At 36.9% G+C, this 17,268-nt stretch overlaps 1 protein-coding gene across 5 annotated transcripts in view; it reads left to right on the top strand.

The window, feature by feature from the left end:
• agap1 (ArfGAP with GTPase domain, ankyrin repeat and PH domain 1) overlaps window positions 1–17,268 on the top strand; it is a 202,847-nt gene that overhangs the window by 178,605 nt on the left and 6,974 nt on the right. For all 5 annotated transcript variants that reach the window (XM_016273617.1, XM_016273616.1, XM_016273620.1 and 2 more), the window contains 3 exons: window positions 22–176; window positions 1,652–1,742; window positions 1,938–2,160. In XM_016273617.1, the coding sequence (XP_016129103.1) occupies window positions 22–176; window positions 1,652–1,742; window positions 1,938–2,160 (469 nt within the window). The remainder of the gene's footprint in view (window positions 1–21; window positions 177–1,651; window positions 1,743–1,937; window positions 2,161–17,268) is intronic.

The following is a 17,268-nucleotide window of genomic DNA, read 5'->3' as shown; positions in this document are numbered from 1 at the left end:
CTTTTCTCCCATCTGATCTAGAACAAGAAGACAACTTTGAGTTCATCATCGTTTCTCTGACGGGACAGACCTGGAATTTTGAGGCAACGTCCTATGAGGAGCGGGACGCATGGGTTCAGGCTATTGAGAGCCAGATTCTGGCGAGTCTACAGTCCTGTGAAAGCAGCAAACAGAAGGTAGAAAATGTACATATAGTAAATGGATCAGTTACTTGATGCTTATCCATTAATTTATGCAAAAATACACAAATTCAATTCATACATACAGTAATCTGAATACACCTCTTCTATACAGGGATGGGGGAGTATAAAGTAAAAAATATCATAAGGGAATAAAAATGCTAAAAAATTAATTTAGAAAAACTACTACATGATTCATTTTTATAATTTTTTTTAAACTGCTGCATTCCTTGTTGGATCAGTTACTTGATGCTTATCCATTAATTTATGCAAAAATACACAAATTCAATTCATACATACAGTAATCTGAATACACCTCTTCTATACAGGGATGGGGGAGTATAAAGTAAAAAATATCATAAGGGAATAAAAATGCTAAAAAATTAATTTAAAAAAACTACTACATGATTCATTTTTATAATTTTTTTTAAACTGCTGCATTCCTGGCTGATAAAAGAAAAACATTTGCTTTCCGAAGTAATGTGATCCAACACAGTATTAAAGACAAAAATAATTTGGTAACACTTTACAATAAGGTTCATTAGTTAACTACATTAGTTAACATGAACTAATAATGAACTGCACTTATACAGCGTTTATTAATCTTTGTTAATGTTAATTTCAACATTTACTAATACATTATTAAAATCTTGTTAACATTAGTTAATGCACTGTGAACTAACATGAACTAACAATGAACATCTCTATTTTTATTAACTAACGTTAGTGAAGATTAGTAAATACAGTAACAAATGTATTGCTCATGGTTAGTTCATGTTAGTTTATACATTAACTAATGTTTAACTAATGAACCTTATTGTAAAGTGTTACCAATAATTTTCATAACACTTTTTACAAAGAATATTCCAAAGCAGTTTTATAGTTAACCTTACAAGTAAAACAAAATAAAACAAACAAAAAAAACTTTCAAGTAAAAATAATTATAATGATGATAATAATAATGTATATTTTTTTCCTTCTCTAAAATTTTCTATGGATCTCCTCCTTATTTGCTGACAAATGAAAGTGCTGATGATGTATCATGCCGAAAAGATAATTAAAATGATACACCTCCTTATTGTATGACTGAATATATGTACATATGACTAAACAGTATGTACTGTATATCATACATGCATTCATGCACACATTTAGAAATTGTAATTACTTTCGTTCTAATATTACCTTTTTGCAGTATTACATTCCTGCTTCACAGCTACAGTCTTAACTCTCAACCCACTGTGTGTTTATGCCTCAGGCCAGGGCAAATTGCATTTCCCTGGACCTTCTACCGAGTGCCTCTATTCTTTTCGTTTAGTTCCCCTTCTTTCCCTGCTTTTGAATCTCATTTCAGCAAGAAATGCAGGGTGACATGTTGCTGTGTAGCCAGAATTGTCTAATGATGCTTCATAATATGCTTTATAAGTCATTACCATTCAAATAAACTTTAACTTGTGTGAATGTGCCCACAGTCTCGTCTGAGCAGCCAATCAGAAGCCATCGCTCTGCAGTCTGTCAGGAACATGAGAGGAAACACGCGCTGTGTGGATTGTGAAGCCCAGAGTGAGTTTTGTTATAAACTGAGATCTGCATGTACCTTTTGTTATGTACATTATGATTTAATGATGTACTAAACACCCAGAATTACCATCTCTATCATTCTATATGGAAAAATAGGGTTATATATGCCATATGTATGTGGTTATGCTGTATATAAACTAAAGGACTGTTTCTGTCTCTGTTTATCTGGCTTTTTAGACCCTGATTGGGCCAGTCTGAACCTGGGGGCTTTGATCTGTATAGAATGTTCAGGCATTCATCGGAACCTGGGTACTCACCTGTCTCGTGTCCGCTCTTTGGACCTGGACGAGTGGCCTCTAGAGCTCATCAAGGTCATGTCAGCCATTGGCAATGAGTTGGCTAATAGTGTGTGGGAAGCCAATGCTCAAGGACGCCTAAAGCCTGCCCCTGATGCCACCAGGTACGCATTTACATCATGTCCTCTTTCAAACAAGTATCTGTTTAGGCTTTTCTCAAAATCAGTGCATTCTATAATTTCTGTCATTATTTGCACTTCATGTAAACAAGGTGCTGATTTTTACTTTTTTTTTTAAAAACATTAGCGTAGAGGAGTGAGTACCACCATGATTTTTCTTTGCTGTTTGGTGATCATGCATCATCAAAGCACAATTACAGTTTCAAGCAGTTGTCATATAAGCAGGTGAATATACGCAGGTTATAAAGCATGATAGGTTTCTTCTCATCATGTAAGCATGTTATCACTTCTAGAATACCAATGCATGCAGTGAACATGTGACAGTGGGTTTGCACTGCGCCAGAGAAATTTAATATACAGATGACTGTACTATATATTGAATATAATGCTGAAAATAATTTAAATAATTTAAATTCTGAATAAATTTGATAAGTGACAATATTATTTTAAAACTATAACAATATAAAAAAAATGTATGCAGTCAGTGAACATGTAAAAGCGTATCAACCATAAAAATCTACAGGATAATTATGAAATTTTAAAATGGAAAATGTGTAGGAACCCTGGAAAACCCACTCTTTTCCATGACATAAACACATTTTCTTAGCAGTCCAGCAGTTGATATTTGTCATTTTTTCAATCCACCTTATGGCATATGTGTGTGGAGTTCTGTGGAAAAACGTAAAATCAGATTTTTCCTTTTCCTTGCTCCTCCATCTTTAGCAGCGTAATTATCGGCAGAGAGGCTTTAGTCCCACCAGCCATCATAACAAATTAGTGCTGACTGCTGGCCGCCAAAATATCGACTTCCTATTCCACGCTGGCCTCATTAGTCACCTGAAGCACCTTTTAATTACTCCCCTCCTCTCCGAAAATCTTTCGATATGGATCCGGCATTTTCTGCCGCCCGTTGTCAATGTGCTAATGCGATTATAGTTCCTCATGTAGCTGTTTATTTATGTATGTGAAGCCATGTGGCCCCCTGAGTGGGAAGAGGAGATTACAGAGAGGGTCAATATTATCTCAATTAACCTCAGTCACTTGACACAGTCCTGCAGTCATCTCTCTACTCATCCTCAATACTCCTGCTGAAATAGACGAAGTGTAATTCAGTTTGATTCCTTCATGTTTTTGACTGGAACTGGCTTTTACTTAGTGACATTAATAGTTGCTGTGTAATACATTTATAGGCTAAGCAGTGAAGATATAAGGTAAAAAAAAAACGACGAGTGTCGGCACAATCTTTTTCCATTTAACTTTAGTGCATAAATGTTATATTGTTACTTCAAATGTCAAACATTTGTTTGGAAACACTTGTCAAGAAAAGGGGCTTTAACGCAAATAAATGTGGTGTCACATGACAATATCAAAGTACAAAAAAAACACGACACATGACATTTTATATTGTTACTTCAAATGTCGCAAAAATTTGTTTGGAAACACTTTTTTCGAGAAATGGGGTTTGTTTTGTTTCCAAGAGATGAGGAACAGATAGGCTACTAGCCTATATAATTTACGCAGTACATGAAATTATGTATGGTAACGGCTCAAGGGCAAATTTTTTTGCGATACAACAAAATATATTTTTTTTAGTGATGGTGTCATTGCACGTATCATTGTATCGGTAAAAAGCCAATTGGATGGAATCAGGCTGGAAACAGCAAATTTCTCAATGTTTTTTTTACGAATATTCTCTGTCAATAATAAACCATGCAAAATCTGGATGGCAACTTTGAGCTATTGATAAGAAATGTTTTTTGAGCACCAAATCAACCTATTAGAATGATTTCTGAACGATCATGTGACCAATACTAATGGCTGCTGAAAATTAAGATGTTATTCTACATTTTTGATCAATGCTGTCTAAAAGTTGTTATTATTATTATTATTATTATTATAAAAAGTATTATAATTTACTTTTTTTAAAAGATTAAATTTCTGTCAGATTCTTATTAACCCCCTGCTGTTCCCTCATGAAACTCTAGGGGTTCAAGAGGCCTGATTGGGAAACTGTTTCATCCCAATAAAAAACCTAAAAAAATCAGTAATACTTGAAATCACTGAGAATAATGTAGAATTAGACTTGCATTTTAAAGACTACGTTATACACCCTGTGATCGTGCACGCATGTGATTTAGTCAGTGCTCTGTTGCGTGTAATTTTCTGTCTTCCCGTCTTTAACTGGGCAGTTGAATTGATTTAGCTTGTAACCGTCCAACTGGCTTCAATCTGATTTGATAAGAGCACATTTAACCATAATAAATGTGTGAAATCTGAAATAAGAATATAATCTAATGCATATTCTCTTTACATCTCTGAAAATATTGAGTTATCGACATGATTTGTTTCCGATGCATATGAAATTCATGGTCTTCTCGATTAGCATGTCTCAGCACTGAGACTCTGAAGTGTTGTCTTGTCGCTAAATGCTGATATTCAGTGAGCTTGTGTCCTGGTGAACAGCTCGGGCATTGGTGTGTGCGGTCTGCATCCAGGATTGGTGGCTGATAAATGAAAACCCTCCCTCGTGGTCTCTCAAGTGAGTAATAGAGCTCGAAATTTCATTTTGCAAGCGACTGATTTAATGATCCAAAGGGTAATTAATGGGCTGATTATCTTAATGTTAAATATGGCCAGCAGCAATTAGACTGACCTCCCGCCTGTCAAGGTCTGGGCTACTCTCGTCTTTCAATTAGGGGTCTGTTTGGGGGGTGTGAGCTGGAGGTAAGGAGGAAGAGAGACGCTGTCTTCCACACCTCTGTCTCCGCATGTATCATCCCTCGTTCTGCAGGCTGGAATTATGTTTGGGACTGATCACACTCAGACAGCCCACCTGAATCCGACAAGCGAAACTCTTTTCCCCTTTTTCTTCTTGACCAAGCTGTGTCTGTACGGTTTTGTTTAGCATTTAGCCTTGACAACCTTTGCTGCTTCTTCCAGCATTCTCTGTTAATTGTCTTTTGAGAGAATGTCTAGAGCTGAATTAAAGGTGCTGTATGTTAGCCGTTCTTAATCATTTACTGATTTGGACACACCCCTATTTTCAAAACCCCGCCCTACAAGGATACAGTTGTATGGTTGTAAACAGAACACTAGCATGTTATCTCAGTGTTGTCAAAATTGTCAAAAATAATGGTAGAAAAATGCCATTCTTAGGGTCCATTCACACAGGGGGGGAAAAGCAAAGTGAGAGACATTTTTTTAGAGGTTAAAAGCGTTACATGGCTGACAGGAAGAAAGTAGCTGAAAATCTTTAGTTTGGCTAAACAAAGAATCTGACTACTGATGCCATATTATTTATCATATCTGTCGATATTTTTTTTTTTCTTGTTTATGCTAATTTACGCTATTATTTAATTTCCCCTATAATTATCTAATATCCCCCTATTAACATGCACCTAATGTTTAGTAAATCAAAAAAATTCTAAAGTTTAAAAACTTTTTTTTATAATAATTACCTCTATGTATTGCAAAACCAAATGAGGAAAATTAAAAATGGTCAAGCGAGCTCCATTGGACCACTTGAAATGGATTGACCTTGATGCCTAAAACCGATTGTAGCATTTACAACAATTGATTTTATTTTTTAGTGTTTTATTTTTAATTTATTTAGAATTTTAAAGTTGACTATTTATCTGTTGTTTGATTTAGCATAACAGTTATTGCCTAATCATTTTCATCCAAAATGTTAATACAGAAAAATGTGCATCCCTAAATGACTAAAAAAATTTTTTTATTTTTTGTTCTTATTGCTCAATAGGGCTCATTCCTGCTAATCTATACAAAAATTTTAGCTTTTAAGAACTAGATAAATTAGTTTTTTTTTAAAAATCAATGATTATTTAGCCATAATTTGTTTTCTGTATTTAACCGTTTACTTCGAAACAAAGGGAAAGTTTCTTCCTGTTGCCTCATGGGCTGCTTGGCCATTAGGTATGATAGAGCCCGAGAGAATCTCTAAACATACCCATTAACCTTTTACTGCCTGTGATAAATTCACACCTCCACTGCCTTTAAAAGCCTATGAGGTCACTCAAAGACACAGCTATGGGCTTAATTTTGGGACTGTTTGACCACACACACACATCGACGCACACTCTCTTGTAGGAGATAGGTTTTGGCATGAGTGCTCTTTGGTGGCAGCTAGACCATGTTGCAGTCTCATTTTTTTAATTAGTGTGGTGCTGCCATGGACACCAGAGCCCCCACTCCCTTGCCTCACACACTCGATGCCGGTCTGTATTAGCGGCCCAGGCAGGGTAGGAGTGACAGTTTTGCTAATTGCGCCTCGTGGTGACTTATTGGGAGGGTGGCGCTCGCTGGCATCTCACACTGCCAACCCACAGCAACATTCTGAAGTTTCACAGCCTGTCACCAAGCGTGAATATCTTAGTGCGAAATACATGCATTGTGTACGTGATGCACACACCCCTTTGTTCCAAGTGAATGTTAGTGATATACTTGTTTTCCCATGTTATCCGAGTGTAATGGCACAAAACTTTTTTTTACACAATAGGGCTTTTGCGACATCACTCACTATATTTCACTGCATGATTATTGAGTCCAAAAGAAATTATTATATGCTTCGGGGATTATGTATTTTTGTATGCCAAAACCTGCAAACAAGTTCATTTTTCTGAAGTCAGTAGGGTGTTTTGAATGGCTTTTTGGTTCAGTGGATTAAAAAAGGTATGTGGATGACGCAAGCTCTGGATATTTTCACATTTTTTTCTACAACATATTATACATCAGTCTTGAAAAAGGCAGTTGCTAACAAGTGGCTAAATGGGACTAGTTTTGAGTATAGCCTGTTTTTAACTTTTTAATTTTGGCAAGTGTACTGTATGTAAAGGGATAGTTCACCCAAAATAGAAAAAAAATTCTGTCATTAATTACCCACTCTCGTGTCGTTCCAAACCTGTAAGACCTTCGTTCATCTTCGGAACACAAATTAAGATTTTTTTGATGCATTCTGAGAGCTCTCTGACCCTCCATAGACAGCAAGGATTCTTACACGATCAAAGCTCAGAAACTTAACAAGGAGATTGTTAAAATAAACTAATGTGAACATCAGTGGTTCAACTGTAACTTTACGAAGCTACGAGAATAATTTTTGTGCGCAAAGAAAACAAAAATAATGGCTTTATTCAACAATTCGTCTTCTCCGCATCACCCTATAGCGCCATTTTGGAGAGTATCACATACGTAAACAACATATGTATGTATGCAAATAAGTTGTTTACGTTCAGATCAAAGCGGAAACAACGTATCCGCGTACAGGGCTGCTGACACAGAACAGCATACATTGTTTACATATGTGATACTCTCCAAAATGGCGCTATAGGATGACGTGGAGGAAACTAATGGTTGAATAAAGCCATTATTTTTGTTTTCTTTGCGCACAAAACGTATTCTCATAGCTTCGTAAAGTTTTGGTTGAACCACTGATGTCACATGGATTATTTTAACAACCTCCTTGCTACGTTTCTGAGCCTTGATTGTGTAAGGATCCTTGCTGTCTATGGGAGGGTCAGAGAGCTCTCGGAATGCATCAAAAATATCTTAATTTGTGTTCCGAAGATGAAGGTCTTACAACATGAGGGTGAGTAATTAATGACAGAATTTTCATTTTTGGGTGGACTATCCCTTTAAGCTTCAAAATGCATAAAACTTGAACCATTAAGATCGTCATAATGAACCAAATGTGTAAGATTTGTAAACTTTTGTTGGTCACACAGCTTATTTTCTGCAATAATCCAAAAAGCCAATGGAAAAAAACATTTTCCTTTTGTCGGGGGAACCAATGTGATGGTAACTTCCGGGTTTGCTTACAAAAATGTTTTTACTGCAGTGCTCTATATTATTGTGATATCTATCGAAATTTTGAAAAGGAAAAAAAAATACAATGATAACTACTGTAAGGCCAATTTTGTGATAACTAAGCTGTAACAATACAAATAAGACCTAATGTAGCATTTCCTGTCTCAGAGATAGCAAACTAACAAACCTTGCTAACAAACTTACTTTCTCAACCATGGTGAAATCTACAGGATAATGAAGGTGGGTGAACAGGTTGGTGCTATTGCTCCGTTTGCACTTACTGTTGATCTGCACTTTGTCTCTTTTGTTGGTCACACAGCTTATTTTCTGCAATAATCCAAAAAGCCAATGGAAAAAAACATTTTCCTTTTGTCGGGGGAACCAATGTGATGGTAACTTCCGGGTTTGCTTACAAAAATGTTTTTACTGCAGTGCTCTATATTATTGTGATATCTATCGAAATTTTGAAAAGGAAAAAAAAATACAATGATAACTACTGTAAGGCCAATTTTGTGATAACTAAGCTGTAACAATACAAATAAGACCTAATGTAACATTTCCTGTCTCAGAGATAGCAAACTAACAAACCTTGCTAACAAACTTACTTTCTCAACCATGGTGAAATCTACAGGATAATGAAGGTGGGTGAACAGGTTGGTGCTATTGCTCCGTTTGCACTTACTGTTGATCTGCACTTTGTCTTTTTTTTTTTACATAAACCAAAAACTCCAAGAATCGCTAGCTAACTTTTTCCGGGTGTGCGTCGAGTTTCTTGCTTATGTCTGTCACTTCCTCTAACATGATATTGTGCAGCAGTAGTAGCTAGCTACACAATGTGTTGTCATCTATGACTGGTGTCAACCAGCATTCAGATGCAGTATCGTCACCTGCTATGTGGGACTTTTTATGGTATTATTGTATGTGTAGTGTTAACATATCAATATTTCTTTTTAAATATCACGGTTATCATCAATAACGGTATATTGCGACACCTCTATACTCAATAGATATCATTATAAAGACTTTGTGTTCTACATGAGGATAGTCTGTTCTAGAGGGGTCTTACCTCCATAAGACAGCTGAGATATTGAGCTCCACACACCGCCTGACTCCCGTAGCCACATGCGTCATCATGAGCAATGCCTGGCCTATAATAATTCAGCAGTAAGTGGCTAAAAAAGAGCCTCTTTATGGCCAGATATCGGTCTCTGAAAGGGCAGAGCTAACAGATTTCAAATTAGACCCGGCTCTTAATCTGGGCCGGGGTGCAGGTGTGCGTCCCAAAAGCTGAGATCAGATTGGGCCCTGGGGACTAGGATGAGGGGGGTGAGTTGGGGAGACCTGCTGGGTTTCATTCTTCCTCAAATCCAGACGTAGACTGAGAGCGATGGGCTATTAATGTCCCATGAGCCGCTTACTCGCTGAACTTTCTCTTTGTGGGGAAGGAAAGAAGAAAAATCACATTTCAGATTTGAATATGTACCATACACATTGTTTCTGTCATTTCCGTTTCTTCCTTTCACCAGCGTTATCCTGTCAGTGCCGTCAGGCATTCACGGAGGTCCATTTCTTCAGCATTAACTAGCTGATCCTGTGATGGTCAGCCTCTGACCTCTTCCCTCTGAGAAGACCGGTGATATGAGCCAACTCATGGCCTGCATGTTAAACAGCTCTCGGTGTCACTGTCTCTCCTTGCCTTTCTCTCTTTCACTGACAGAAAGCACTGCGCAAATGTTTCAAATAATTGGCTGCCCCGTTCTAATTCATCTGTAAAAGGACTTCTTGATTAGATTAGGCTAATAGACATTATTTTTTACATGACTGCCTACCATTGCCCGTAATCATGTCCCAACTAGGTTAACAAGCCTTCCAATTTACTATTGACATTAAACTGGCTGACAAGAGCCAATCAGAGCGCAGCATATTATGAGGAGGACTGATAATATGAAGCAAGAGGGCATTTGATGCCTGAATCATCACATCGTCTATTTTTTTGTCCAATTTAATACAGAATAAATAATGTGTATATATTTGCGTGGCTTTTTCTCTCCCTCTCCCTTGCTCTGTCAGTGTGGCGCTTTCATGGGTATTTTTTTTTATTTAGGACAGTAAAAGCTATGAATAAATGTCATGTTTCATAATTTTTTTGTATAAATACTTATTTTTGAAGTGTTAAATCTGTTAATAGGAAAGTTTGACAAGTATATCAGTTAGTCGAAGACTTTGTTCTTGTGCAGGAAATTTGGCTTTGAATCCAGCCTGCGTCACTAGTTCTTAGTGTGTTAGTTCTTAGTGCCCTTTCTTTCCGTCATACATGGAGCTGGTGGGAGCATATCGAGTACAGATACTCAGAGATAAAACCCTGTGCTGTTTTACTGATGCTTAGCACATTTCTTTTTTTGTCTCTTTCTATCTCACACATGCTTTTTTTCATCTCTCTTTGCCCTTTGGCCCCCATTTGCATGCTGCCACTGAAGCGTTCTGATCCAGTTAATGGAACCTCATATGAGTGTGGCCCATTGCCTCCAGTGGGACTGATTTGAGTGTAGCGCAGGCCAGAGCTCAGTCAGAATCAGAATCGCTAAGTGGCCGTAATATTAAAAGAAGCGCTGAGCTTAATTATCTGTGTCTATCCAAGGGCAGCTAACGACTAGGCTGGAGAGGATAATTGATTTCAGGCCCTTGTTTTTTCCTTGTTAGAAAAGGGGGTGGGGTGGGGGGGCAGGAACAGAGCAGCTCTTGGAGAAAAATTGTCCCTTTGTGGTCTTATTCACCCCATGAATGCTGTCTGTCAGTGATGTTTAGTTTTTGCTAAGTTTTGTATGTTTTGCAGAAAATAGTGAGTTTGAGAATCATTGGCAGCCTGTTTTTTTTAGTTGGTGGTCTATTTGCTTTGATGTGAAACCCTTTCACTTTTTTGCCTCCTGTACACCTGTCATACACTGTAAAACTTATTTTATACATAAAACAAAAAACATTGTTATAATAACTAATGTCTATTATAGTTATACCACTTCAGTCTTTCTGCTTCAAAATTTCATGTTTATATCAAACCAATTTAATTGCAAAATATACTAGCAACTTCTAAATGAAATTAGTTTCAATCTAAATCATGTACCAAATTTTTAGTTTTAGTTTAGTGTGTGAACATACATATTTCGTATCTGGATATATTTAGTCCAGTTGCACTTACACCTTCACTCCAATGTAGATCAACTAGAGATCTTTCCACGCTTACCAGTGCAAAATACAAAACGCCATATTTTTGCCCTATACTTAATCGAGAAAATTGTGGCAGTTTTGCAGCATTTTATTTGGGCAGAGAGATACAAGAAACGAAATTACGTTGTAAACAATTTGATAAATAATCATATTTTGTTGATTAAAACAGGTTTCAGTTAAGTTTATTCATTTAGAAAGCTCTCTTAAAACAACAGAGCATTGACCGAAGTGCTGTACAATAATAAAAATGATTCCACAAATAGAAAACAGCAGTCTCAAAACACTAGATAAAACATCAAAGACAATACAAGCGGAAACCAACGCCTCAACACACTGCAGTCTCAAAAGCTAAACATAATTCAGATGTCTTTTAATAATATAAAACGGGTGAGGAATTCACAGGAGAGCCGTTGTTCTGTTGTGTATTTCACCTTCAAGAGTGCAATAAAAGAAAAATCAGAGAAGCGACAACATAGTGCATTACTTATTTATGCATCAAAATAAGAGTTTAAACTTTGCCATCTATGTAAGGGTTAACGCACTGCGATGAATAAGCATGCATGTCTGCGTCTGCGCATGTGCAGGTAAAGGTGCACCGCTGTCTGTTTGACAGATTTAGCCTGTCAGAGTTCATTACCTGTGAGTCAGTAGGGCACTAATGAGCTGAATTAGTGGTATAATTAGCCTGAAAGAAAAGAGCATCAGCGTCTATCTCCTCTCTATGAATTTCTCTTTCTTTTGTTTTACTCCGTACAACCTGAAATTGGTGATCTCACTCACACAAGGTAGTTAGTATCCGATATGTGGTCTCTCTGAACTCTCACAGAAGTTCAGAGGTGTGTGTGTGTGTGTGTTTGGGGTAGGGGATCTCTGGGGCCAGTGGCAGCTGGAGGGCTGTCCTGTCACGGGCAGCTGCATTAGCGGATGCCTGTCAGTGTTGGGTAAACAGCCGCTGGCTTTGAGCTGGACAGGAAGCGCTGGCAAGTGGGTAAACACAAGCCCACAAAGTGATCGTCCAGGGAGAACACAAAGTGCATACACACTCACAAACAGGAAACCATCCTGACAAGGGATTGATGTAGACTCCTGATAATTCCCCTGTGACCCGGCCTGTTGCATTCCAACAGCGATGAAGCTACTGTCTCATCCCCCGCCTTCCCCTCAGGTAAACGTCCCAAAACAACAATGCAACACACTTTAATGAAGCTGTCACGCAAACAGATGTTTGCCATGAACACACCTTTACAAACACAGTAATTGTAGTTTGCACCAAAATAACAGTTACTGTTACTATAATTAAACCACTTTCATTACATATTAAAATGACAAAGATTCTAAAGATTTCTTACATGTTTTAAAGCAAATCCCACATAAATGTTTTATGGTTTTACTGTAGCATAGTCAATCACACAATGTACTTTTTTAAGTAAATCTATCTATTAATCTATTAATTAATTCAGAATGTATTAAATTAGGGCTGTGCAAAAAATCGAATGCGATTTTCATGCGCATCTCGTCAGTAAAGCCGCTTCTGGTGATTAGTAGTAAATCTCCAGCACGTGCTTTCAGATGGAGTGGCATTTACTACACAGAGCCGTAGATCACTGACAAGATACACAAAATTGCGTTCAAAATCGCAGGCGATTCATTGCCTATCACATTAGATTTTTTGCACAGACCTACATTAAATATTCAATTCATACGTACAATGGATTGAATACACCTCTTTTGTGATAAACATGTTTTTAATTTTTGAATAAAAATTCTTGAATACTTTGGTGGTCATAGTGTCAAGAATGTGAATGATGGACTTACTGTCCTGATGTCATAATAAAGAAAAAAGAATGAAAGCTTATTAAAAGGATGGTATTCTTGAGTAGTTTTTAGTATTTTTAAATGTCAGATAACGTGACCTTTTTTTGAAAAGTCTCTTAGTTTTTTGTAAAATGTGATATGGTACTACCACCCTAAATAAATAAATAATTCATGATATTTATAAAAATAATATTTTTTTTATTAAAATAATGATAAAGAAAAGTACACTTACACTGCAGGTATTGAAGATGGAAAGAAAATATGTTATTGCTTTTGGTTTAATGGTCACACTGCATTAAATTTTTAGAGTAATTAAGATAATTGTTTAAATGTAGTTTTTTGAAGCCATATGAAACCTATATGAATACAAAGAGTACTTTGCACATGTATTTTAAACTAATTTTAGAATTTTTTTTTTTTTATCGTAGACTGTTATTTATTATTGACTAAGAAACTGTGGTTGTCAGTCATTTTTCTGCACACAAAACATTAGGTTCAGACTTGTTGTCTTATTGCAGATAACCATTTTGGATCTAACGTGCATGGCCAGTAATTTTTAATTAAACTCCTGCTGAAACCTGCAGTCTGCTAGCAGCATTTTCTCCCTAGTATGCGTGCACACATACACACAGTGATACACGGTCATGGAACAGAGCTGCTAATTAATTCAATTAGCCATCTTCCTATGTAAGGACAAGTTCCCCAAGGTAATAATGATTGTGTGCATGTGTGTGTGTGTGTGTGTGTGTGTCCGTCCGTCCATGCCCTGATTACCCTTTCCTACTGACACCAGGTGGTAAGCAGCTCCCGATCTGACCCCTGGGTATCATTTGCTCTTTTTTTTTCATATTTGTATGTGATTATCTTGTCATCATACAGTACTGTTGCTTGACTTTATTTGTGAATTTGACATACAAAGCCAAGGTAGTTATTTTTGTACAGGTTTCTTATATATGTGTGTGAATTAAAGTGGTAGGGTGGGCTTCAAGACAAGAATAGGAGGCAGCAGGTGACCTATTTTCTCCTGTGCCTGTGCGTGTGTCTTTTCCGAGAGGTTCTATCGTGCCGCCCATCCTCTCCCTTTACACTTGTCACCATGACTTCTGAACCATTTTTGTTGCATTTTGTTGCCCATTTGCACTCCATTTGTGTGTACACGTGTGTTCGTACACGTTTAGAGAGACAATCAAACAGTAAATGCTGTTGTCTTCCTCAAGGTTTATAGATTGAACAGTAATTAAAATCTAACCCAAAACAGCCCCACAAAAGCTTTTAGCTACATTTCTTTTTATATATAAACATTTTGAGCACTGTTGTTGTAGTTAACTGACATTTTAAAAGGTTATCTGCAAAAAAAAATTTTTTTTATTTATTATTATTTATTTTTTTCATTAGCCAGCGGGGCTTGGCCCTTAGCAACGCTGCTAAATGGGGAAGGCATGCGTTTCAGAGGGCAGTGAAGTGCTCCACATTTCCTCTAGACACAGAGGGGCAGTGGGGAGACCCTGCCGGGCCTCTTCCTCTCTGTTTTCCCCTCCTCTATCTCCCTCCTCCACGGCTCCCAGGATGCTTTGTGTGGGGGCTGTGGTCCGTGGCCCTCGTGCCAGCCCTCTCACTCACCCTGGGCTGACCAGCAGCACCCGGAACATTCCGTGCTGCTAGACCCCCCTCTCAAAACACACACAGTTAATAAAATACTTCGACTTTCCCACAGAAGCTGCAGCTTTTCTCTCGTCCTCTGGACTCATCTCTTCACCGTCTCTCCTTCCTGCTCTTTCATCCCTCCTGCGTTTTTTCTACTGCTCCTACAGTGAATCAAATGATCAATGCTGGAAGTTCTGTTTAAGTTTCTTGATACTGTCTGCTTTTTAGTGCTATATAATTGGTTTGGATGAATTGCATTTCATTGCATTTTCCCCTGTTCTGTTTGACATCATTCTCAACCATGGACTTTGATATACACTACAGGTCAAAAGTTTGGAATGATTATTTGTTTTAAAGAGTTTTCTTATGCTTACCAATGCTGCATTTAGTTGTTCAAAAATACAGAAAGAACAGTAACAGTGTCTAATGTTATTACAGTTTAAAATTGCAAGGGGGTCTGAATACTTTCCGTACCCACTGTATATATTTTTTAAATGTCAATTACTCCTGTAATGTACAGTAAAAGCAAGTTTTTCAGCAGTTATTACTCTTCATTCTCACATAATCCTTCAGAAATCATTCTAATATGCTGATTTGGTGCCCAAGAAATATTATTATTAGCAATGTTGAAAACATTTTTGCTGCATTTTTGATGCATATTTTTGTGGAAACCATGACAAAATACCATTCAAAGGTTTGGGGTAAGAAAGATTAAAAGGAAAAGAAATTAACTTTATTTAGCAAGGATGCATTAAATTGATCAAAAGTGACAGTACAGACATTTATATTAAGATTTCCATTTCAAATAAATCCTTTTCTTTTGAACTTTATTTTAATCAAAGAATCCTGGAAAAAACGTATCACAGTTTTTACAAAAAAAAGAATTAATCAGCAAAAACAGTTTTCAACATTAATAATAAGAAAAAATAATAATAATAATTAGAGCGGACCGATATGGGTTTTTTTGGGGGGCCGATACCGATATTAGGGAGTAAAAAATATGAGGGTGATATGAGCCTTCGATATATTTATACCTAAAACAATATATCGGTCGGGCTCTAATAATAATTATTAATAATTAATAATTGAGCACCAATCCAGCATATTTGATTTCTGAAGGATCTTGTGACACTGTGTGTGTGTGTGTGTGTGTGTGTGTGTGTGCGCTGAAAAAATAGCAGGACTAGTCTCATAAGAAAGCGAACTGTTATTGGTCGCTTTACAAATCGCTTGGACCGCCCTTTCCTGTCATCTTAAGTGTCAAAGTAAAGCAAAGTGAACCAGACGTTATGCTTATAGTCAAATGTCTGACGTTAGTTTGACATCAACAGGTGATTGCTACTTGCCTCTTTCCCATGTTTGCCATGTTTTTGTGTGTGTGTGCACTTGTGACTGTGAAGCGTGAGGCTAGCTGTGACCTTAGACAGAAAATCTTTGAGTGCACTGTGGGGGGTTCAGGTCCGTCAGCATGGCTTTGCTGCTTTGATTAAGAAGAATGTCACTAAACCATCGATCCCCTGGGCTATTGATTACCTATTTTTATCCATCTGCCTCTCTGATAAAATGTTATCTCCTCTGCACTCTGGCCCCTGACATCCATACATGGCTAATTTGTAATCAGGGTGTCTGAGTTTAACCCTTTGAGAGTCAGTTGAGTTCATCTTTCAAAGCCCATCATGGCTGTGACGTTGAGCAGTGGTTTGACCATATCAACTTGGAATTAAATAAATTGGGGAATTTATTATCACTTTAAGCATGATATTTGCAATCTATTTTATTATTTACATTTTTGTTTATTTAAAGTAATTGGTGGTTTTTAATGCATTTACAATAATAGATCAGATTTACACACTAGTGCAATGTTTTTCGACCTTTTTGATTCCAAGATCGCCTGTGCTCAAGACTATATTTGAGAGCTTATATACATCTCTGGTACTTCTGTTAATAATGTTAATGCTTTCAATATTGATAATATATAATGCTCATGAAAAAAAAATAGATATACAAAACATTTTATTTAAAAAATAAAAAAAATAAAAAAAATTCACACTAAATTTACATTAAAACTTTTAACCCTACGCTTTATTTACACAATATTTATTATTGTAAAATATTAAATATTGGACAATTTAAACAAATGGCCTATCACTAGCACACAATTTTTTTTTTCAACTAATTTGTGCAACCAGTCTCCATGTCTACTGTTCATTATATTTGAGAGAAATGTAAAACTGTTGTGAGGCATAGAAGTACAGTTCATCGTACATTTGTGCATCTTTTCCTGGAATTGTGTTGATCATTCAGATGATGAAACATCCACAAGTCCTAGTCTATACTTCTCCATCACAACTAGTTTTCATTTATATCAAATCAAATGTCTAATGCAAGGTCTGTTCATCAAAATTTGAAAATGGAAGTGACTTCATTGGTGTTTAAGATAGAATTTTGTTTTTATGTCTGTGATCATCGGCTGTCCACTTTGTTCCTGTCCAGATGCTCCTTTTGAGGAGGAATTGTGACGGTAGGATGTCTGTTCTTTGCTCTCATGGGTTTGGACTCCCTGAGGGGCAGCTGTGTTTTAGGGAACAGCTC

Source organism: Sinocyclocheilus grahami, unplaced genomic scaffold, assembly GCF_001515645.1.
Source record: "Sinocyclocheilus grahami isolate Dianchi unplaced genomic scaffold, SAMN03320097.WGS_v1.1 scaffold80.1, whole genome shotgun sequence".
Classification (NCBI taxonomy): domain Eukaryota; kingdom Metazoa; phylum Chordata; class Actinopteri; order Cypriniformes; family Cyprinidae; genus Sinocyclocheilus; species Sinocyclocheilus grahami.
Note: the sequence above shows the minus strand (reverse complement) of the source record. Positions and strands in the feature narration are given on the sequence as shown.